Here is a 23063-nt window from a genome sequence, read left to right as displayed (position 1 = left end):
TCTCTCTTTCCTTAGTTCTTGCTGGGAAAGAAAGCAGACGAAGCAGTGCTGATTGGAGGGGAGTGGTCCCCATCTCTGGACGGTCCTGACCCAGCTGCAAACCCTATGGCTCTGATTCACACAGCCATTCGTTGCACCAAAGCGCAGATTGGTTTGGACTTGAGTGCTTGCACTAAGTGGTGAGTCTGAGTGGTGTTGGGACTGGAGACTATGGGTCTGTTTAGAGCTGGGGTGGGGAACATTTCAGCCCAGGGGTTGCATTCCCTTGTGGGCAACTTTTCGGGGGCTGCGTGCCAGTGGTGGGTGGGGCAATGGCTTTATTTATATCCTACCCATCGTCTTCCCTTTCTGCAAAAGTGCACATGTACCTCCCAATCCAAGGAAATGAGAGGTGTTATCACAGTTCAGGGGCAAATTCTAGCCAGACCAAAGCACTCAAGGGCGGGGAGCAGGGCTGCTAAGGGGAGTCACCCAGGGAGAGGCCTGAGAGCCACATCCAGCCCCTGAGCCGGGCCTGAGGTTTCGCCACCCTGGTTTGGAGAGAGATTCATGCAAACTATCAGCCAGCCCCTATTTATTTATATATTGCCTTTCCACATGATATGTTCAAGGAAGTTTACATCAAAACTGATAATGTGAAATCAATAGAATCTTCTTACCTGGGATCCCAGGTGAATGATCATTACAGTGGTACCTCAGGTTAAGAACTTAATTCATTCTGGAAGTCCGTTTTTAACCTGAAACTGTTCTTAACCTGAGGTACCACTTTAGCAATGGGGCCTCCCGCTGCCGCCGTGCCGATTTCTGTTCTCATCCTGAAGCAAAGTTCTTTACCCGAGGTACTATTTCTGGGTTAGCGGAGTCTGTAACCTGAAGCGTCTGCAACCTGAGGTATCACTGTAGATCTGATCAGTTTGATTGAGTTAAGGGGGGTGTACTTGGTAACCATATCTTTGAATTGCCAGGTAGATTTTAATAGTCGTAGGAACATATCCAGCTGCCTTATACTGAGTCAGTCCATTGGTCCATCTGGCTCAGGAGTGTCCACGCTGACTGGCCGTGGCTCCAGGGTTTCAGGCAGGGAGCCTTCCTCCAGCCCACCTGCAGATGCCCGAGACTGAACCTGAGACTTTCTGCATGCAAAGCATGGGTTCTTCCCCTGAGCTATGGCCCTTTCCCATTTAGGCAGAGTAAATGCCTCTTTTGCTGTTGGCATACTATATCCTATAGTCGAAATGGGGCCAAAAATAAAACACATTATAAAATAAAACTTTCTGGGTGTCCCCCCTGCCTTCAGAAGTGAGGTGGGTGGAGACTGGAAGAAGTTCCTTCTTGGTTGTGTTCCCCAGCGGTGGAAACCCCTTTCCAGGGAATATCCCCAGTGCCTCTTCTTCTGTCTGTTTGGCACCATGCAAGCCCCTTTTTATGTTTCCAAGCTTTTCATCTCTGTTTTTCTTTTCCCCTTTTAAATGTTTTTTTTTTATAAAATATTTATTGAAATTTTCAAAAAATTTAAAGGAAAACAAAACACACACACACACAAAAAGAAAAAAACCAAAAACAAACATATACCTTTCAATAACATTTTTCCTTGACTTCCCCACATCTCCCCTTCTTGTATTCCAATTCAATTTTTTAATTCAACAAGTTCCTATCCCCAAATTTTACCTTATTATATTTAAATCCTTTTTGTTTAACCAATTTTAACATAAATCTCAATCTTGATATATCAAATCTTATTCTTAATACCTTTTTCTAAAGTCAACCCCAATTCCATTTCACGATTTCCCCATTTTTTCTAGAATAACAAAACAAATTATTTACAAAAAAGAAAAAAAAAGAATATATTTGTACCGCCTTTGGATACCCAAAACCCCACTCCCCGCTTTTCCCGGTTTCAATCTCCAACCAGTGTCCATCAATCCATCTGGTATCAGCCTGGTGATCTCACATCCGAGGCACTTAAGTCTCTCTCCTTTCCTCTCTGCCGGTTTTTTTGATAGTCCTTTATGTTAAACGCCAAATCTCGGAGAAGCTCTGTCCCCATAAGGTCCATACTTCTTCCTGCCAGGCCTCCATATTTAAAATTGTGATCCAAATCTTGTTTTTTACTTCTTTTAAGTCCAAATGTTCCAGAAACTCCTGCTTCCACTTTGTTCAGATTTGTCTTTTCCTTTAAATCCATCTTTACAGGCCTTTGGCCTGCCAGGTCTCCATATTTATAATTGTAATCCAAATCTTGTTTTTTGCTTCTTTCTTTAATCCTCTGCTGCATTATAGCTCCTCCTTCCTTTCCCTCTGAATTGTCATGTGTAGCTTCTTCAAATTTCTCAAATTCCTTTTCTTGTTCAGCTGCATGAGTTTTTAGTTCAAGGGCACAGTCTTTTTGTTCTGGTACAGAGACTTGAGTCAAGTCCCTTCCAATTTCCGCAGGTTTGTTTGCTTTTTCATTCAATATTGTAACATTTCTAGCCAAAACAGTGCTTTGTTCTTGAAGTTTTCCCAGGCTACGAAAGATTTTCTCAAGTGCCGTCTGTATTTTTCCACTTACAGCCATTCTGTAATGTCCCAGAGCCCCCTCTAGGGGAGTACTGGTTACTTAGTGTTCCTTCCAGTTGTAAATCCAAAAGTCCTTTATTTTCCTTGATTTTCAACAATTTGTTACCTAAATGTAACAAATATGACCAGCCGAGGCAATAGAAACAAAGTTCTCTCTCTTTTTTTCCCCTCTCAGCTTTGACAGCTAGTTTGACAGCTGTCAAAGTCTTTTAAATCTCTCCAACAGGCTCCCTCGCGGATTGCTCCCGGGTCCTGGGGGAGGGGTAACAATCCACTTTCAGAATTAACTCTTATCCTCCAGCATATTCACTTATACTGCCAAAACGTGAAATTAGTTACTTTTGACTTCTCACGAAGAAGATGTTCTTTTCAACCTTAGTTATCTAGTCCTTGCTTTAAAATGTTTACAAGAGGGGGAGACGGACTTCCTCTTTGCGCTTTCCCCGCTCGTGCCGAATCAAAAAAGGGGATTTTTAATATCCAATTTCCGTAATACTCACGGGTTGTTACTTTTAGTCCAAATTTCAAAGAAAGAAGTCAGCGCTCTCCAACCATGGCATGCGGCTTCGCTTCGCGGAGATGGGTAGACAGCTCTCAGCTCCGCGCCGCTCACCCCCGGTATGTTCCGGAGCCTTTAAAAAGGCTCCTTTGCAGCGGGGGGGGGGACGCAAATGGAGCCCGCCGAGCCTTCAGTTCACAGGCTTCCCCGCCTGTGATTTTTTTCGGGTCCCCGCTTCGCCGTAGCGGTAGAACCTGTTGCTTCGATGGCGTCCGGGGGTCCGGCACACTTCTCTGCGCGGCTCTGACCTTTCCCTAAGACCTTTGACTCCAGCAGAGTAAACACAGCAGAAGCAGAAGCAGGAACGTTCTGTCGTGTGGTAATAACTCAGGCTGAAACGCAGCAGTCTCCTTATCTTTAAAGGTCTTTATTCCTTAGCAAACACAACAGCTATAAATTTTCCCGGCGACAGAGCGCACATCTTGCTGCTGCTCTCCACAGAGCAAAACACGCACACAGTGTGTGTCTTTCTCTCTCTCAGAGATACAGACCACTCCTACTTCCGTGTTCTAAACACACCTCTCGGAATGTGAAGCGTCACTCAGAACTTCTTAACCCTGTAAGTTCTGACTCTCTCAACACCCCCTCTCGCATCACATTCTGAGAGGACTTGTGAGCACACCTTTACAGACCTCTGTGTGTCCCGCACCTTCCCACCTGCCTGCTGAGTCTCCTCACAAATCTCAGGTTCGCACTGTGCGAGACCAACCCACGCATTTGTGACTTGAAACCTCTCAGGTGGGATTCCCTTTGTTGCCCGTGAAGACCGCCTGGGCACAAACTGGGGTTCTTCTCCTGACCCACTGGGGCCAGCAAGAGCGTCTTCTTCATCAGACTCCCCCTCTGACTTGACCTGTCTGTGAGCTTTCTCCATCACTCTTAGAGGAGATGAGGGCTCACTCTTGGACACTCCTTTCACAACCTGTGGAGACGCCTCTCCCTGGTCCTGATCCTGATCATCGACCAGATCACCATTATCTGGCTCTCCCTCCTGCTCAGATTCGGATTCAGACAGACAATCTGAGACAGTGTCATGGCTGACTTTGCGCCTTGAACTATTTCCCTGCTGCTCTTTGAACTCAGCATGCTTGCTGACCAGAAGCTTGGTCTGATCACCTTCTGGGTATGCAAATCTCCACCCCTTGGTCGCGGGTTCATACCCACAGAAGATCATTTCCTGGTACCTTGGACCACCCTCTTCCTGCAACCACTTTGGTACAGGCATTGTTCTCAAAACTCACTGAATATCCTTCCTGTAAAAGACAAGGTACAGATAACAGGCAGTGTTTTATCTCAGGGAGAACATAGACCTTCAGTTCATCCTGCAAGAAAGAGACAAACATGTTAGCAACATGAGTCACATGTCCCTGTGAACCTGTAGCAAATTTAACTGTTTTCTCAGTTGAAACAGCCTTGCAGTTCCACATTTGTCCATCAGGTGGCGCTGTTACCAGATGGGCATTCGCAGCCGAGTCAACAACCCAACGTAGGACTCTCCCCCCTCCGGAGTTGTCCTTCTTTGTTGCCTTAGCAACTGACTTCCTGCTGCCCCCGACCTTGGAGCTTTCGCTGCAGGTGTTGTTGTTGTCCAATACTGCCATAGACGCAGACAGCTGATAAGCGTTTCCTTCCCCTTCCGGCCGACCCTGGGACTTTCCACGCTGGCCTCTTCTCCCGGGCTGGTTCCCATGGGAAATGTCCTTGAGACTTTCCTGCCCTTTGTCTCGCTGTGGACAGCTTCTGCGCAGGTGCTCCGGAGAACCGCAAACAAAACAGCAACGAATGGAAAACTTTTCAAACTTGCCTTTGGACGTCAGTGCCCCCCCACTCTTGCCAGCAGCACTACTAGAGGCTTCTCTTTGAGGCTTGGGGACGTGGCTTTTGGCTTCCAGCTCTGTGGTTTCTCTGCAAACCTTCTCCAGCTCCTGCCAAACAGCCTTGGCACTCTCAAGACCCTTGGACTGGCCTTTCTGGCCTGCACCCCCAAACTTAGGTGCACAGCCTCCAGAGGAACAGCTTGCCACTGCTTTCCTCTTCCCAGCTTTCAGCAGCTTTCCAGCACACGGCTGCCTGTCACGTTGGCGTGTCAAAGCATTGCAGCAGCTTCCTGACACGGCTCTAGCCCACTTTGGGCTTCCAGGGCGTCCCACAGCCCCTCCTGGAATCTCTGGGCGTTCCCCAGCTTCTGCAGCGTCTGTGCAGCACTTGGCCCCCTCTGGGCTTCCCTCAGGCTGGCGTCTAGCCCCCTCTGGTGTGGCTCCCACTTTCTTCAGTGCCTGCCACTCTACCCAGGGCTCCTTCCCGTCTGCCTCTTCAAAAGGGACTGCACGCGATTCATGGCTCTCTGCCATCTTGCCCCGGGGCCCGGCCTACTTACGATACAGTAGCACCTCCCGGTCCGGCAGATCCCAGCTCCTCCCGGCTGGCTCCAGCTACTCCTTAGCTGGCCTTTGGCTGCTCCTCAGCCTCTTTGCCTGCAGTCACCTTTCCCAGCGTCTCATCGGCTGGCCTCTGGCTGCAGTCTCTCACACGCACGAACGTTTCTTATCTTTATTGCTGATCACCCATAACCTGTTGCTTCGATGGCGTCCGGGGGTCCGGCACACTTCTCTGCGCGGCTCTGACCTTTCCCTAAGACCTTTGACTCCAGCAGAGTAAACACAGCAGAAGCAGAAGCAGGAACGTTCTGTCGTGTGGTAATAACTCAGGCTGAAACGCAGCAGTCTCCTTATCTTTAAAGGTCTTTATTCCTTAGCAAACACAACAGCTATAAATTTTCCCGGCGACAGAGCGCACATCTTGCTGCTGCTCTCCACAGAGCAAAACACGCACACAGTGTGTGTCTTTCTCTCTCTCAGAGATACAGACCACTCCCACTTCCGTGTTCTAAACACACCTCTCGGAATGTGAAGCGTCACTCAGAACTTCTTAACCCTGTAAGTTCTGACTCTCTCAACAGAACCCTGGCTCCACGAAGCAGATTTCCTCCAGAGATCGGAGGAAATCCGCCATTACAGTTGCTGGCGCTGACCGGAAGTCCCTCTTTTCCCCTTTTAAATGTTGCTGCTGTGTTGGTTTTATGGCTTGCGACTTTCATTTTTTATTGTTCATTATTTATGTTGATATTTTTAGGGTTTTACATAAGCTGCCTGGGGCACCATATGAATACAGGCTGGGTATAAATGCCTAGAATGAAAAAAAAGTGAAACTACAAGTCATTGTTAGAAAGGGACTTATCTGTGATTTGGAGCAGACGGCCTGCGCATGCAGCTTCATGCTGAGGGACTACAGAAGACTCTGCGATCAGAAGAAGTATTGAGCAGATTATGGCGGGCAGCAACAAAGGAACATGTGCCAGAGCACAGGATTGTCGTCCCCGGGGCCCAGGGCCCTTTTTGCTTACCATCTGCCACCATTGCTTCTCCTGTGATGGGAGACCAGATTGGTGGGGTGGAGGGTAAAGCTTCTGTTCATACTGCCAAGCAATACAAAAGCCCACTAGTCATATTAGTCTTTTAGAACAAATTTTAAAAAATGATTATGTGGCACCTTTGAGGCTGATTTAACTGTGGCATCAGCTTTCCTGGACTAGAAGCCTAATAATGCATCTGGTGAGGAGTACTTTTAGTCCATGAATATTGATACAACACAAATCTGTTCATTTTTCAGATTCTACAGGATTCGTTCCGTTTCTCATTTTATCATTCAGAAGCACAGCAGCATGTCATTATTGCTTGGCTAGCTTGACCACTAGGTGGCTGCCTTTTTAATGAGATAAAGCAAGCAAATCGGTTTTGTTGAGTCTCAGCTTTATGCATGTGCTATGCAAAATTACGTTGATTTTATTCTGGAAATTTATTGCTGCAACGTAAGAGGGCTATTTTTCAGAAATGCCTACAGCACTAATTTCTTTTTTGGCAGAACTGAAATGGCTATGGCAGGGGTTGGGAATCCTTTTTGGCCAGAGGCTAGAGCCTGTCCTCAGGGCCAAATGCAAAGGAACTCTTTGCCAGCAGCAACCAGCAGCTTAGTGCTGTTTTTTCCATTTGTAAACTTAACATTTTCCCTTTGCAGTCCCACAAACCTGTTGCTTCTTCAGAAGATAAATGCCTACAGGTGTGGTTTGAATTCAAACCAAGCCTGCAGATAGACAATTTCAAAAGGGCTTGTCAGTAACTCCCGCTTTTCAAGAAACCATCAGCAGCACGCTTTAAGTTCCTCATTGCTCCTTTGCAGCCATGTCTTTACCTGCCTGTGGGGCAGGTGGTTGTGGTTTGGAGAAAATTGCTTCAAGGGCCAGTCTAGAAACTGCCAGGCCTAATTCTGGTCCATAGCCTGGCAGAGGTTCCCCATGTCTGGCATGGGAATGTCTGGGATTGTGACCACATTTTCCAAGTCTGCTTCTTTTAAAAAAAAAATTGATAAGAGCTAGTGTGTACTTTAAATAACCCCATGAATCAAAGACCTGAGGAGAGTTCTGTAGTTAATGATGAAGTTGTTTCTGCCCTTTGTGAGCTGAGAGCATCCTCTCCTCTCTTTACCTTCCGGGTCCCCTTCCTCTCACCTGTAGCAGTGAAGCAAAGGCAGCCTCCTTTTGAGCCATCACTGGGCAGGGGGCCTTCTTTGTGGGTGGGAAGCATCAATACACAGAATAGGTGGAGTTGCAGAAAACATGGGTGGATGCGGGTCTCATTGCCCAGGCTCAAGGGCTTTTGCTCAGTTCTTGGGGCTTGGGGAGCTACTTCTAGGGAAAGCCCATTTGTGCTGCCATCCTAACTGAGAACTGTGTGCCACTGGTTCCCTGAAAGTCCAGCAGATGCTTTTGCACATGAGCTCCTTGGAGTCAGTGAATACTTCATAAGATCAGACCTCCAGCCGATCGACACGGAGGGGAGAAGCCGGAACTTGGAATACATTGGTTTGGTTAGTAGCAGCATGGCTATATATAGATTCCTTGCACTGGGTAACCATGGCAACAGATCTTATTTTGCTTAAACCTGACTGCACATGTGACTTGTTTGGGAAGTAACAGATGCAGGAAGATGGGAGCTTCTGGGCCTTTAAAGCTTTGCCACCTGTTGAATTCAGTCTTCGTTTGGAGTACTCGTTCCTCAGAGACCCTCTTCTTCTGTTCTCTAGTGCTGAACAAAGTCAAATGTTTCTGGAGTGAAGTCTAATGGCAGGGGCAACTGCAGTGAGCAAGGCTAGCAGAATGAATGACACTCAAGTTCTGGATTCTGGAACCATTATAGGCCAAGAGCAGCAACAGAGCTTGGCTGATCACTGGATTTTGTGGAAGGAATCCGTCCTGGGCCAGTATTCATTGGGCAACTGTTGCCAACTTGGATGGAAAGTAGATCTTCTCCAGTAGCGTTTGGCTGTCTCACTAGCTTATTTATTCATAAAATGTATATACCACAGTAGACAAAGAAATCACTTAACTGACTTACGGGGGAAAGGATTATAAAGGTAAACCAATGGCCCCACCTGTGCACTATACATTTAAGCTGAACAAAATAACACAACACGATGGCCAATAGCAATGACACTAAACACTCTTTATAGACTAATACAAATGATCAGAAATTGCAACTAAAGTCTCGAAATCTTCTTCACCGGTCACGGTGGAATAATTCAAAAATTTGATCTATACATAATCTGTCACCAAATATCACCGGAAAAGAGTTTCCGGATAACCAATCTGTTTTGTTCAATTCTTCATCACCCAGACTTGTAAGAATTAATATGAGAAGGATGCAGTTCAGTTTCTTAACAAGATATAAGTAAATATAAATGCTGTAGGAAATATGCTAGTTAGATTTTCATTGTTTTATTTAATTGCATTATGATCCACTGACTGGATGGGGTACTGTTTTCATGTGGTGTTTAGTGCCTTCCCGCCGCAGCAGTACCTATTTATCTACTTAAGTCAGGCATTCTTGCTGTTAATGTTGTGCTGTGTCTTTAATTTTCCTTACAGTATATTAGTTTCACTTGTGGCTAACTATATTATGTTCTTTACAATTTGTTACCAGCATCAGTGACTACCGTATCATATCGGCACTGATCCAGAGCATATTTCCTACAGCATTTATATTTACTTACATCTTGTTAAGAAATTGAACTGTATCCTTCTCATATTAATTCTTACAAGTCTGGGTGATGAAGAATTGATCAAGATTGGCTGATGAAGCATTGAACGAAACAGATTGGTTATCTGGAAACTCTGTTCCGGCGATATTTGGTGACAGATTATGTATATATCGAACTTTTGAATTATTCCACCGCAACCGGTGAAGAAGATTTAGAGACTTTGGTTGCAATTTCTGATCATTTGTATTAGTCTATAGTGTTTAGTGCCATTGTTATTGGCCATCGTGTTGTGTTATTTTGTTCAGCTTGTCTATATTGCAACATAGAGGTCTGTTCACTATACATTTAAGGCAGTATCATTCCGTTTTAAACACCTGTGGCTTCTCCCACAGGGCTGTGGGAGCTGCAGTTTGTTAAGGAGCTTGAAAGTTGTTAGGAGACGATTCCGCTCACAAAGCTATAAGGAATTGATATATTCCTATGAGGGAAATAGGGATCTCCTCACAACTTTAATGCCCCCGCCCGATTCTTTGGGGGAAGCCCACAGCTGTTTAAAGTGGAATGATACTGCTTTAAAGGTATCGTGCAGAGGTGGGGCAGTATCAATTCTTATAAAAATACAATAAATTTAAACTTTTAAAAAGCTAACTAAAACAGAAGGTAATTTTATACCATAGATAAAACTGAGTGGTGCATAAAGAGAAAAAAAGTATAAGCATTAGGAATCAGAGTCCAGGGAACCTTGGGTAAGCATATATGTATTTAAAGCTGTTTACTGCCTCTGTTTCTGCAACCACCTGAGGGAGGAAATTCCAAAGGCGGATGCCACCACCAAGAAGGCCAACTTCCATGTTGTTGCCAAGCAGCAAACCCAGCAGGGACAACCAACAGGGTTTCCTTGGAAGATCTTAAAAGCTGGTTTGGTCTGTACTTGGGAAGGTGGTATGCTAGATTAATGGCCGCTGCACACACAATTCTCTTCTTTAGGTGAATGCCAAACATGTTATACATGTACATGTAAAGTGTGAATGCTGAGAACATGTGCTGGCATAGAGAGAGGCCTCTCCAGAGGTTTGAGTTAATCTGCCAATTGAGTGTGTGTTTGGTGCCAAACCCACGCCTGCTGTTGTGTAATGGGTGAAGTAGCCTACGATACAAATTGTTCAGATCCCTGAATATATTGAAGACTCAAAAGAACTGAAAATCATTTTAAGGTGCAGCTTAAAAACTGGTGGTGGTAATGGGGCTTGGAGTGGGGAGAGATCAGCTTTTGAAAGATATTTCCCCAAAGCAAAAGATGAACACTTATGAGACTATGTTGAATCTATATCTGTATTTTTAGAACAGAATTGGTGATGCTGTTGAGGAAAGGAAGTCCAGGAATGTGTGTGACCTCCTTAGTATTGTCAGATGATGGGAACAAATGAGCCCGACCACACAGTACCGCCAGGGTGGGGAACCGTTTTTCTGACGTGGACCTCGTTCTTTCGGGGATAATCAGTAGTTGGGAGTGGAAGGGAGTGGAGCACCCCTTTCCCCTCTCTTTCTGCCGTTCCCTTTCCCCCCACCTGAAATAAGGCTGAGAGCTGCAGGCTGCTCTCCTCCACACTACAGGCAAAAAAGTCCCTGCATTGCTGGCTGCTGGCTGGTATGAGTCAATATCCCAGGAGTCCCATCTCCTCCTCCTCCTCCTCCTCCTCCTCCTCCTCCTCCTCCTCCTCCTCCTCCTCCTCCTCCTCCTCCTTCTCCTCTATCCTGATGGCTGACAAATCCATTCTGTAGGTTCTTTTTTTCCAAAAAGGGAGAAATGCAAATAGCATTACATACACAGGTTATTTAAGTATATCCTCATTATCTAATTTGTAGAGCTTAGTGTGTGTAGTTCAGTGTCTGAGTCCCCTCTTGTGACCTTTGGGGAAGGAATCCTCACAGTACTTACTGGCTCATTGCTGTGACATTTCTGCATTTTTCAGAAATCATTCTGTATTTTGCTGCTTCTCTAGGAATGAGGCAACTTCCTGTGGGAGTCTTGCATCCCTACACACTTTCTGCATTTGCTGGTGCAATCAAGCCATCCGCACTCTACTTCTTGAATTTAGTGTGATCTCTCAAGGAGACTGATCCTGATTTACTTTGGCCTTGGCTCCATGGGTGGGATGGAGAGTGTTTAGCAGGAACCACCCTGAGTCCTGTAACTGAACTGGGATGCACCCAGCTCTTTCCTTTTGGGACTACCAGGAGAGGCATAGACTTGGAACAGACCTAAAAGGCTCTTGGTCTCAGTGACCAAGGAAAGAAACCATTCTGTAAAGAGCCTGCGTACCAGCTGCAGCAGAAGAGCTTGGTGGGACTGTACAGCCCTCCTGAGAAGGGGCCTTTTTGTGTCCTGTTGTGTCTCAATTCTCTCTCCAATCCCTGCTCACCAGGTTCCGGTTTGCAGAGTTCAGATACCTGCGTGAGGGAAACCCATCTCATCAGGAGAGGACAGTGGTCTTCTTGCCAGACATTTGGAGCTGCATGCCATCTCTTGAAGAATGGGAGGCCTCATGCAAGCAGAAAGCAGAAAAAGCTGCTGCACCATCAGAAGAGAAAGTGGAGATGGTAAGAATGGGTTGGTGTTGGACAGAAAGTTAACCAGAGCAGAGAGAAGTCAGAGGCACCTGCTAACCTACAGCATGATAGCTTGAAAGGAGGGTTTTTTATATTTTATTTATTTACTTAAGGCACTTTTATACCACTTGGGAGAAGGGCCATTTGATTCCCAGCATCTACAGGTAGGGCTGGATGAGAGGCCTGCCTGAAACCCATTTTAGGGAGTTGCTGCCCTTCTGTGTAGACAGTATTCAATGGGCTGTTGGTCTGACTTGGTATAAGACCGCTTTTTAGGTTCCTATGACTTCAGTCATGGGACAGTCCTTGTCTCCCAGGCTTTGTGGGGTCACGCCACCAGTTTAAGAACACAGTTGGGAAGAGGCTTTGGCTTTGGCTTCAGATTGAAGCTAGACATTAGCCTTGGCTCAGGAGTATGTACTTCATCCAAGTTAGGGGTTGTTGCGCCCAGTGCTTACTGAAATGAGTATGCTCCTAAACAGGAAGAGGAAACTGTACAGTCCTCTGAACAAGGCTTCAAGCAGGAGTCCAGCGAACAGGAGGTAGACTCAGCTGAACCTGTCCCTGAGCCAGCTCTTGAGACCTCAGCACCTGAGCCAGAGATTCCAACTCCTCCCCTGGAGCCTACCATTGTTGCTCACCTGCAGCCGGCACTGCAGGGTGGCCAGCCCAGCTGCACCAACATCTCCCTTTGCACCCTGCTGGAGTACAGGCGGCAGCGGGAGAAGCTCTCCTTTGAGGTAGGCTTCATTTTCTTTGGGATCTGGCTTCTACAGGGAGACTCTCTTCTTCTGGCTTCTCTTGGCACCTCCTCTTTCTAGCTGAAATTTGAGATTTGCCTTTTGGGGTGCATATCTCAGGCAAGCTACCACACTTATGTTCCTATCAGCTCAGTAGCCTTTTATGGTGTTTGAAGTTCATGGAAACTAGTAGAAGTTACTGAGGAAGCTCTGGTGTGACCATGAATGTCTGCTACTTCCTCTGCTCCAGCCACCTGCTTGCATAAGGGGTGCATGGGAGGAGAGGATGCTAGAAGAAGGGTAGAACATCTGCTTTGCATGCAGAAGGTCCCAGTTTCAATCCTCGGCCTCTCCACATAGGACTAGAAATGCCCCCATGTCCTCTCTGAAGAGTCACTGCCAGTCAGTGTAGGCAGTACTGCAGCAGATGGACCAGAGGTCTGACTCTAAAGAGCAGCTTCCTATTTCCCTCGCAGACAGCAGTGTTGTGATCAGTACGGCCTTAAGAAGGTGTATTTCTAGAGGGTGGTGGTGGATGAGCCTTTGCAGTTGGAGCGAGGGGAGAAGAATGTTAAGGAGGCTTGGTGCAGATAGGTCTAACGTAGAGTGAATTGCAGTTTATACGAGCATAAGATTGCCTTATGAAGTTTTTCATACCTGGTATGTTCAGCTTTGAGATTTGTGCTTGCATGCAAGTGTCTACCCACTTCTGTGGCTGATGTAGGCATCAAGATCTTTCCTTGTTTCTTGCTCACTGCTTTCTCTTTCTCTCTCTCTCTCTTTCCACCCCTGAGGTGGCAGTGGTGGCAGAGTTCTTCCAGGAGATGCTGCAACGGGATTTTGGTTATAAGCTCTACAAGGCATTACTGGCCCTGCCAGAGAAGGAGTCAGTGGAGGCAAAGAACCCCGAGCAGGAGAAAGCAGCCGAATCAGAGAAGGAGGGAGAGAATGAGCTGAGAGAAGAGCCTCAGGAGAATATTGGGGCAGAGGAAGCCCTGGAAAATAGCCAGAAGGATGCTCAGGTGAGGTGACGTGCCTCTCTGGCCCGTTAGTACAGTGGTACCTTGGTTTGCAACCGCTTTGGATTACAACTGTTTTGGATTACAACCATGTCAAACCCGGAAGTGCGTGTCCCTTTTTTGGATTATAACCCATTTTTTTTGGATTACAACCCATTTTTTTGGAGGCCCCATTGGTGAAAGCGCGCCTTGGGTTACAACCTGGTTTGGTTTACAACTGGACTTCCGGAACGGATTATGGTTGTAAACCAAGGTACCACTGTATAGCCAAGTGGCCTCAGTTGCTTAGGTGATGCAGGTCTCGCCTTCCTCATACTGGGTCTAAGAGCACCTGGTGGCTTTTGGAAGCATCCGTGGAAGGATTGGAGTACTGGACTGCAAATTTCCAGCAGTTGTGCCTGTGCTTGATAGTGTGTGGGCAATGCCTGCTGACATCTCAGAAGCCAGAATGGGTGGCTAACTTACATTCGCAGTGATCATGGACAGCAACTATGTTTCTGCTTTTGGGGACTTCTCAGTACTAGCCAAAGCCAAACCGATAATGCAGAAACAAGATATTATGTATATGTACTCAAATTTTCATAATTCGTACAAACTGCAGAATTTGGAAGAGTTCTGTTTATGTGTTTTTCATTCCTGTAGAAGGAGGAGGCTGGGGATACCGAGAAGAAGCCTTCAGGTCAAGATGGGGCCAGTTCAGCCAAGGAGGAGGTCAGTGGGAATGTCAAAGTGGAATCGAAGGATTCTACAGATGAGCTGTGTGAGCTGAGCCTAGAGGATGACTTGCTGCTGCTGAGAGAGGAGGAGGAGGAGGATTTTGGTAGGTACTCTGGGAAATGCAGAAATCCTACAGTGCAGTGTTAAGATATAATGGCTGCTCTCATTGAAAAGTGTGTGTGTGTGTGTGTGTGTGTACACACATATGTAAAGGTTGGGATAGCCATGATGCTGCCTGCAGACAGCTGCACCTATCAGTGTGTTTAATTGCAAGGAAGATGCAAGTTGAAAGGAGCATTTCCATAGGTTTTCCTTATGCCTAGTAGGGCAAGAGTAGGATCCTTGGGTTCCTTTCTCTGGTCTGTTGTTCATTTCACACAAGCCAGTGGTATCTGCTCAGTGAGATTGTGCTTTGGAAGACGCTGGTATTCACTCAAGTCTCTCTTGGTAAGCACTGAGCAGAGGTCAGCATCTGAAGCCAGTCATGCCGCATTCTCCACAGGTGTCAAGTTAGAAGATGCTGAAGTGAGATCAGTTGCATCCAACCAATCAGAGATGGAGTTCTCCTCCCTTCATGATGTGGTCAGTGACAAATCCCCTCCTTCTCAAAGTCTGCTTTGAACTCTTTAGGCCAGTGGCCCTGGGAATTGTGGCTGGGGCTTGGGTTGTAGAAAAGGATACTGATTTCTCAGTATCAGAATTCCCATCTGGGTATCTTCTGGGTTTTTAAGCATTATGTAAAAGCTGTCCCTTTTGCCTTGATGTCTTTCTTCATACCTATGTGAATTAGAAACGTGTTGCTTGTAAAAGGAAAAGTGGAGTTCCTAAGAATTCCAGCAGCTGCTATTTTTTTATAAGCTCTGTATCCCATGGTTTGTGACAAGACATATCCATGTGTATTTTTCTTCCTCAAAATCCTAGAATTTGCTGTCTCATATTTATTTTCCATAGCAAGAAAATAAATATGAGAGCAGTTTTTTGTTTTGCCCGAGATGCCTGTTTGTAATATTACCAGTTCTTGATTCGCCTGTGCTGCCCCCAAGGCTTCTCAACGCTTAATGCCGTTTCAATATCGTTCTGGTCCAGTTTTAACTAGGCTTGTCTTTGATACCCAGTGGGCTCCTGGGTGCAGTGATGGTACTCCAGGATAGGAGCTGATCTCAGAAACCTGATCGTTCCTAGTTGCTGAGACTAAATCTCACCAACATGTTCAGAGTCAGCTGTGGATATGCAGTAGATATGCAGTCTTTGGCTCGGGGAGGCTTAGTCCCTAACAGTTCACTGTTGAAATCTAGCCTATAGTGAAAGCGCAGGGAATGGTCTCTGTAGTAGAAGGGAAGTGACACCTTGACAGTTTGAACAGCCTTTTCCTTTTCCTACACCACCCTTCCCCAGCCCAGAGAGCTGGACCCAAGTGCTGTGTTGCCACTGGATGCCCTCCTTGCCTTCATTTACTTTGACTTGAATTTCTGCGGCTACCTGCACAGGAGGGATATGGAAAAGGTGCTTCTCACCTTGGGGCTGCATCTCTGCAAAGAGCAGGTGAGTGCCAATCTGATTTCTCCTCTGCTTTTGCTGGAGGTTTGAATGACCTGAGACCTTCTTGATTAGCGCTGAGGGTACGAGGATCTGTTTGCGGCCTTTTCCAGTGCCATTCATGGAGGGGGGGTGTCTCATCTGGTGGCAGGTGAAGCGCCTGGTGAACAGGGTGGTGACGCAGTTCGTGTGCCGTTACCGCAGCCTACGCTACAGCCGACAGGAAGGGACTGAGCCAGGCCCTGAGGAGGAGCCATTAGGTAGGTACTCAGTGTGGGGTTGGAAGGGGCTGTTCAGTTGCATAGAGCTTCATGGGTAGAAGGATCCCTTTATTTTTCCTTCTGAGCTAGAACTCTTTAACAGTTTCGGCTTAGCTCTTACACATGATCAGTGGTTTCTGGTCCTATTTACTGACCACCCAGTTATGCCTAGTTCTGCTAGGGAGCACTCCCAATATTCTTCTGCCCTGTCCCGATTCCTGAATGCATGGGGCAGTGTACATGTTGCCCAGCCTGCCACTAGTGACTCTGCAGTGATGCAAGGAAGGGAAAAGTTACTTCTGTAGAATCTCTTTCAACCCATCTTTAAAGGGTGTGCTCAGCTTTGGGATGGTGGCAATTGCGTGTGATTGGAGGAAGGAGAGAACAGAGCTTTCTAACCCACAATGGGAGGAGCTGGAAACTGTAGCACAAAAGTAATCTGAATGGGGTTTTTTTCTGCCCTTGGTTCCCATTCCCTGTCTCTGGATGCTCCGTTTCAAAACCAAGCAGAGTAAATGTTGCCTTGTTCTTACAGGGAACCTCAATCTACTGTGCTCATCCATCTCTGTGCCTGAGGTGCCTACAAAGTATTCTCCAGAGTCTCAGTCCGGCAACCTGGTTTCATACAATGGGGCTGTCCTTAATGTAGGGAAACTGCTGGAAAAGGCAGAACAGACAGAAAACAGCCGACTCTATCTAGAGAACAAAATCCACACGTTGGAGCTCAAATTGGGTGAGCCACACATGGTTAGGATTGGCTCATCTTGTAAAGGATTGGAGTGGGGAACCTGTGGTCCATGGGTCTCATTAGGCCTGCCAGGCTCTCCGTTTGGTCCCAGGACCATTTTGGTCAAGCCATGTCCACGCAGGTGATACCAGCTGTAGGGCAGGTAAAGACTTGCCTCAGCCCAAAAGGTTTGCAAGACCCAATTATCAGCTGTCAGGTTTTGAAAACTGTTCCACAAAACTCATGGGCAAAATAAGTGACTTGACATTGCTATGTTAGGAGATTGACAATTGGATGTCGCCACAAGGGGTAAGATATGGCATCCTGTCTAGATCCCGTTCCCCACCCCTGCTGTACCGTATCCCCAAGAAGCTGCACCAAGCCAGAATTCAAGGGAAAGCACCTGCCTTGCTTTGGCCTCTCAACAACATGGAGCAGTTCATTGGGCACACTCATACAAAGCACTTACATCTGATGAATGACAGGGCTCTTTTGATCAGAATATATTAGGCAAATGAAGCCCAACAAGAATTGGATGCAGGAGTGCAGTTGGCACCTAATGCAACAAAGCATTGAGTGGTGGAACCATTGTTGATAGAACCTTTGGGGTTGGTGGGGCTGCAGTGATTCTAGGCTAATGCTCCTTGCCTGTTTTTGGCTACTCATACCTGCTTGACTTTCCAAGAATTTGAGCTGGAGGCAGAGAGTGGGCTAGCTGGAGTTTCTAAGTGGAGTTGGGTCCATATACTTAAAGGCCTAATTTGGATGACATAGTAAACCACGGTTATGGTCTACTGTGAATGCACTAATTTATGCCACTTTGCTCATCCTCACGAGCACGTAAGAGAAACCACAATCTGTAGCCAAGGTTGGTTCAGAGTGGAACCACCACAATCCCATTCAGACATGATTGGCCAGGGATTGTGGTTTGTTGCTCCTGCTTGCACTAGGGAACAAAGTAGAAGCCCCCTCTGTGTTCACATGGAACAATGTCTGGTTTCCTGGGGCATGTGTTGCCAGGGCCCTTTCCCCAATTTATATACCACGGCCATATATAAATATCTCCTCCAGCTTCCCTTTTTGAGATACTTTGAATTTCTGCCTTCACTCTTGTCACCTGCTGTGTGAGTTCAGAACAATGGCTTTTGTTCCTAGTGTTGGGAGATAGCACTGCTCTGATCTCAGTCCATTGTGTTACTTCCTGGAATCTGATTCTACCCTCTGTGCTGTGCTTACAGAAGAGACCCAGCTTCGCTTCTCTACAACAGAGGCTTCCAACAAGGCCCTGACATTGGAGGTTCAAGAGCTGCAGAAGCGCCTCACTGAGATGGAGGAGCAGTGCAAGGGGAACGAGAGACAAAAATCCAGTTTCCAGAGGCTGCTGCTGGAGAATAAGAAGCGCCTGATTCCACTGCAGCTGGAAATCCAGAAGATAATTGAGAAGGTAATCTGGAACCTCCAGAATATTTTAGGACAGAGCCTATCTGGTGTCAGGAGTTTTCAAGTCGTCGTCCCTGCATGCTGCTCCACAAACAGTGGATTCTGGTGGCAATTGGCTTGGTAAACTTATAAATGTTCATTTGTGTGAGATGCTGAACAGGCAACTCTGGACTGCCATGCCATGGCCCTGCAACTCTTCTACTTTGTCCTTATGGCAAAGATGGACTCAGGAATCGGTCTCTTTCCTGGCAGTGACTTTTGTCTCAAGAACGCAGTGTCAAATCTCTGCTCTTTGATTCTATACATATTTATTTACTTGGAAGTAAGTTCCACTAACTTATGCACGGGGCTTACTCCCTGGTATGTGTGCTTAGGTCTGCAGACAGTGTAAAGTGCATGACTTAATACAAATTGGATCTACTTTCCCTCAAACCTGAAGCTGGTGTCAGGAGGACTTCTGTCTTACTCAGTCTTTGCCTCTGGACAAATACAGAAGCCAGTTTATTTCTACCTGCAGATTCGGTCTAGGAATGGAGAGGCAAACCGAGACCCATGTCTTCTAGTCATTCCATGTCGCTGCTCCAGGTCTGGGGACAGATGTTGCTGGACTCCCAACTCCCATCAGCCCCAGAAAGTATGAAAATAGTTGGGGGTTGTGAGAGTTGTCCAGAAACATCTGGAGGGTCATGGATTCTCCAGACCTGCTTAGCTCCTAATTGCCCGTTATTTCCATATCCTTACCCAAAACACTGGGAGATGTTCATTTTAAGTTGTTAAAAAAGGCACTACATCTTGAAAATGGGTGGCTTGGATCTCTTTTCCAAGAATATGATCACTTTCTATGGGCTAGGAGTTTTTGAAAGAGGGAACATTCAAATGTGTGTTTCCCACTCCCAACTGTTTTGTTGTTGTTTATATGAGGCAATCTAGGAAGGCTATACTGTATGCCTTCTCCATATGTTTAGATCAGCTATAAGCCATTTGCAGAAGTGTCTCTGGCAAATCTACTGTACATGTAAGCACATTGCATCCCCCAAAGCATCCTGGAAACTGTAGTTCAATGTGCTGGGAATTGTAGTGGTGAGGGATGAATTAGTTTCCAGCATACTGTGGCGAGGCAGGGGTGGTATGTCACCTCTGAGACATGTATCATTGTATGATAATTTTTCAATTTTTAAAAAAGTAAAGGGGGGGGAATAAAAAGGCACCCAACCATGTGTCAGTGTTGTTGTCCTGGAAATCTGTTCAAAGTCTCTGCAACTTATCTAAAAGTTTTTCTTTATGTGCTGTTTTGTTTGATTTTTGTTGATAAATCATCTTAAGACTGGGGAAGGGAACGAGAATGAAATAAATTGAATGTTTGCTTTTCTTACTATTGTGCTTCTTTTGTCTTTTGTCTCTTTCAGACCAATAATTGCCTAGAAAAGAAGGAACCAACACCCACAGCCGTTTCCAGCAACTGACACTCCCTGGAGAAGCAGCTTGGCAGGGAAGATCTGTACCTTGGTTTGATATTTTTGGGCTGAGGGTTAGCAGTCTGGGTAAGCCTTTGAAACCTTCAACCCTTTCACTGCCATGTGAGAGGCTGGAGCTGGAGTTCCTCCTTAGCCCACTCCGCCACCTCTGGCTTGTGTGTGTTGGCAGAAAGGCCACCTAGCCTAAACATGGCTGGGATTCACAGTTCATATGCTGGAGCCACCATTATTGTTTAAAGGAGGAGTACCCATTAAGTAGGAGTTTTGATGGTCTATTGTGTGAAGTGGAGAAGCTACCATGCAGATATTCTCAAGCTGTCTGCCAGTAGCAAGTACTAGAAGGGATTTTTTAAAGCCCAATTCGGTGACAGACAACAGGTGCTGACTGCACCAAAGGACAGGGCATGGCTGGCCTCTTTGTGCTGCATGGAGAATTTTGTTCTCTTCTCCTCAAGCCCTCTCTCCCTCCCTGCCCCACAGCTTTTGCTCAAGAAGGTGGCTTTCTGCCTGCCTCTTGATTAAAAGGTGGTCTGAGAAGGCTGCAAAAGAAATAGCAGGACTTTAAACATCAGATGAAAGCAACACAGTGGTTCCTGGCTTATATCCTCAACAGATTATGCATTCAGTGCTGCAGGCTAGTTTGTGACTGTTGCAGTTTTGTGGGTTAGACTCTGGGCCCTCATACATTCAGTGCTGCGTGCTGGCCATTCTAAGGAAAACAATGCCATCTGGTTCCCTCTCTGGCAGTTTTGAGTCACTCACTTGCAAGATGTAGCTTTAAAGGCTTAGCAATCTGCTGTGTTTTCGCCAGTCTTCAAATGTAAGCAAAGTTATCGGCCACCAGGTATGGTCTTAGGCGGTAGGGTGGCTGCAGTGCATTTAACTTCCATTTTGGGGAAGTAGCAATGGCAGGAGGGCTGTGGTAGGTAGCCCATTGGGTCCCTGTGGTAGCCTTTAGCAGAGTAGCGGCAGGCCAGGTGGGTGGGGGACTGTCCAAAGCCGGGTGAGCCCTCTTCGGCAGTCACTGTTGGTTGCATCTGCTCTGGCCACCTGTTTCCCCATCCCCAGGTGGTCTGTCTCTTCTGGATGTGTTGCTTTTAGTCTGTAAATGTGGTAACAACTTGTATTTAACTGGCCAGGTTCCCTTTTATAAAAGTCTTTTCCTCAGTTAGAAGGCTGTGTTGCCTTTTTTTGCTTTTGAGTGAAATCTGCCTGTCTTAATTAGAGAGAAACCCATGCAGCCGACATACAGTGATCATTCAGATGCTGCTTAATAAAACAGTTAGCCAATAACTTAAACAGAAGTAGGCCCGCAAATAGCAGCTTACATGGCACAGCAACCTATCTCCCACTGACTGAAATAAAGCAAAACTAGGCAATGTGGTGCATTCCTGCACTCTGTTCCATGCCTCATACTTGTTATTTCCAGAGGTAGGGGCATTATTTAATGCAATGATGATCCCTCACGCGGTAGGGAGAAGCTGCTTTGGGGAAAGTATTTCTGGCTGAGAGGCATTGTCAAGGAGTGAGTGCCTCAGCCTAATTTCACAATGGCTTCTAAGACTGGTTCGTTGGGTTTTAAAATTGTTGGCATTATGCTATAACCAGTATGCTAAACAGGTACCGAGAGGGAAGGAGTACCGAGTTTTTAAAATAATCTATATAGTTCATAAAATATAGACATCTCACACAGCTCCCTCCTCTTAAACTCATCAAAACTCAGCTCAGCTCCTCTGTTCCCTTAGCAGCTAGTTCTAGCTGCTGCTGCCTCATGTATTCAACTCTGTTCTCATGCAACAGGTCCATGCTGCTTTAGACTGGCCTTTGCAGGCAGTAGAGGGCAGCAGTGTGTGTATCAGTGGTTGCACAGAGAAGGAAGATGGGAAAATAGCCAAGGACAGGTTTTTTTTTCCTTTTGCAAAAATAAAATTAGATTCCTTGGTAACATAAGAACTTAAGAGTAACCTACCACCACACATTTTATTTAATTGTAAAAGAGGGGGAAATATTGAGCAGCACAGATGCTTTCCTTGTTGTAAAGTGGGGAGAAGATCAAGGAAGGGAACCTCTCTTCCATAGCAGCTTCCCCTAAGAAAACGGCGCTACACGTGGTGCTCTCTCATTAGCTTAATCCCATCTCCAATACTCAATGTGCAGGCAATCTTGCCGATTGCATGTAGTTAACAGAGGCACAGGAAAACAGGTTACAAACCTGTAACTGATATTCAAGTGGTTATTTATACAACTGCACATAGAGGTTCTACAGCTCCACAGGGCTGACCATATAATTATATATGGGCTGCACTGAGACCACCATTATAAATGCTGGCTGTCTTCCTCTGGGCTCAGAAAAATTAAACCACATACAGGTGACAGGAGGGATGATAATGCTGCAACTCAGTATAAAAAATTGTTTTGACAGTATTCTGCTGCACAAAGGCATACAAACTCAACAGTGCCACTGCTAGTTGTGATAAGATGTCTCTTAAGGGCACAGAGGTGAAATCCTATGTTAAATCTGGTGAACTATGGCGATTCAGGGTCTCACATAACTATGATAAAAAGCATCCAGGCAAACACATTTTTGAATATGCTGTGAAAGAAAGCCAACATCAGTGAAAAGCTTGCAATTGACAGTAGTGTCTTAAGGCAATGATTGGTTATTGCCCAGGATCAAGAAGAGTCAGGAGGGAACCCACAAGAGCTGCAGCTCCAGGTGCATATGCCATGTCAATCTGGATGAGCATATATACAATGGGTTAAAATCCAGAGAAGACCAGGTTCTTAGAGAAGGAGGAGCAAGGAGCAATCTCCATTTTCCCCGCGTGGCAGCAACAGCAGTGAGCCTGGAGCGTCCGAGTTGCAGGTCAGTCATCAGCCACAATGGAAAGGGCTCTCAGTTCATTCAGCTTGGCTTCGTTCTCCTTCTGCCTCTGCTCATCCGTCAGGCCGGGCTCATCAATCTGTTCTGTCAAGTCACCAAAGATTTTGTACATTTCAGTGTAGTACACAACCTGGAGGGGGTGGGGAGGGAAGAGTCCCATTAGAAGCAGATCTCCTCAACAGATGAAAATCTAAACAGGCTTTTCCTGTGATCTATAACCACCACACATCCTCAGCATTCCCAGGAAAATACAGATAAAGTGTTTTAGTGCTTGCAGTGACTGAACTATTTTTAAAATGCCAGTTTCTGAGCCAGCAATGTTGTGTGGTTGTCTGCTGGTTACTACAAGGGCTGTCACCTGGTTAAAAAAATTATGATTGAGTGATTGACTGCATGATTTTTAGTTGAGTGATTAAATCTGTATAAATTTGCATGTAAAAAGCC

General features: G+C 46.1%; 2 protein-coding genes across 17 annotated transcripts in view; one reads left to right on the top strand and one right to left on the bottom strand.

Annotated features, from left to right (window-relative positions):
* The window catches only part of CCAR2 (cell cycle and apoptosis regulator 2), a 35843-nt gene extending 14941 nt beyond the window's left edge, over nt 1–20902 (top strand). For 4 of the 12 annotated variants that reach the window (XM_083588428.1, XM_083588429.1, XM_083588430.1 and 1 more), the window contains 11 exons: nt 16–179; nt 11638–11812; nt 12304–12561; nt 13356–13583; nt 14223–14400; nt 14800–14879; nt 15693–15839; nt 15985–16093; nt 16629–16826; nt 18059–18264; nt 19667–20902. In XM_083588428.1, coding sequence (XP_083444554.1) covers nt 16–179; nt 11638–11812; nt 12304–12561; nt 13356–13583; nt 14223–14400; nt 14800–14879; nt 15693–15839; nt 15985–16093; nt 16629–16826; nt 18059–18264; nt 19667–19723 — 1800 coding nt within the window. In that variant the 3' untranslated portion in view covers nt 19724–20902. Of the gene's footprint in view, nt 1–15; nt 180–11637; nt 11813–12303; nt 12562–13355; nt 13584–14222; nt 14401–14799; nt 14880–15692; nt 15840–15946; nt 16094–16628; nt 16827–18058; nt 18265–19666 lie in introns of all 12 variants that reach the window. The other 8 variants (XR_014542084.1, XR_014542085.1, XR_014542087.1 and 5 more) reach the window with 3 other exon arrangements.
* A 787-nt stretch (nt 20903–21689) lies between these two features.
* The window catches only part of BIN3 (bridging integrator 3), a 119024-nt gene continuing 117650 nt past the window's right edge, over nt 21690–23063 (bottom strand). For all 5 annotated transcript variants that reach the window (XM_083589092.1, XM_083589095.1, XM_083589093.1 and 2 more), the window contains one exon: nt 21690–22749. In XM_083589092.1, coding sequence (XP_083445218.1) covers nt 22603–22749 — 147 coding nt within the window. In that variant the 3' untranslated portion in view covers nt 21690–22602. The remainder of the gene's footprint in view (nt 22750–23063) is intronic.

Source organism: Podarcis filfolensis, assembly GCF_964270895.1.
Source record: "Podarcis filfolensis genome assembly, chromosome: 15".
NCBI lineage: Eukaryota > Metazoa > Chordata > Lepidosauria > Squamata > Lacertidae > Podarcis > Podarcis filfolensis.
This window is presented reverse-complemented; position numbering and strand designations above follow the sequence as displayed.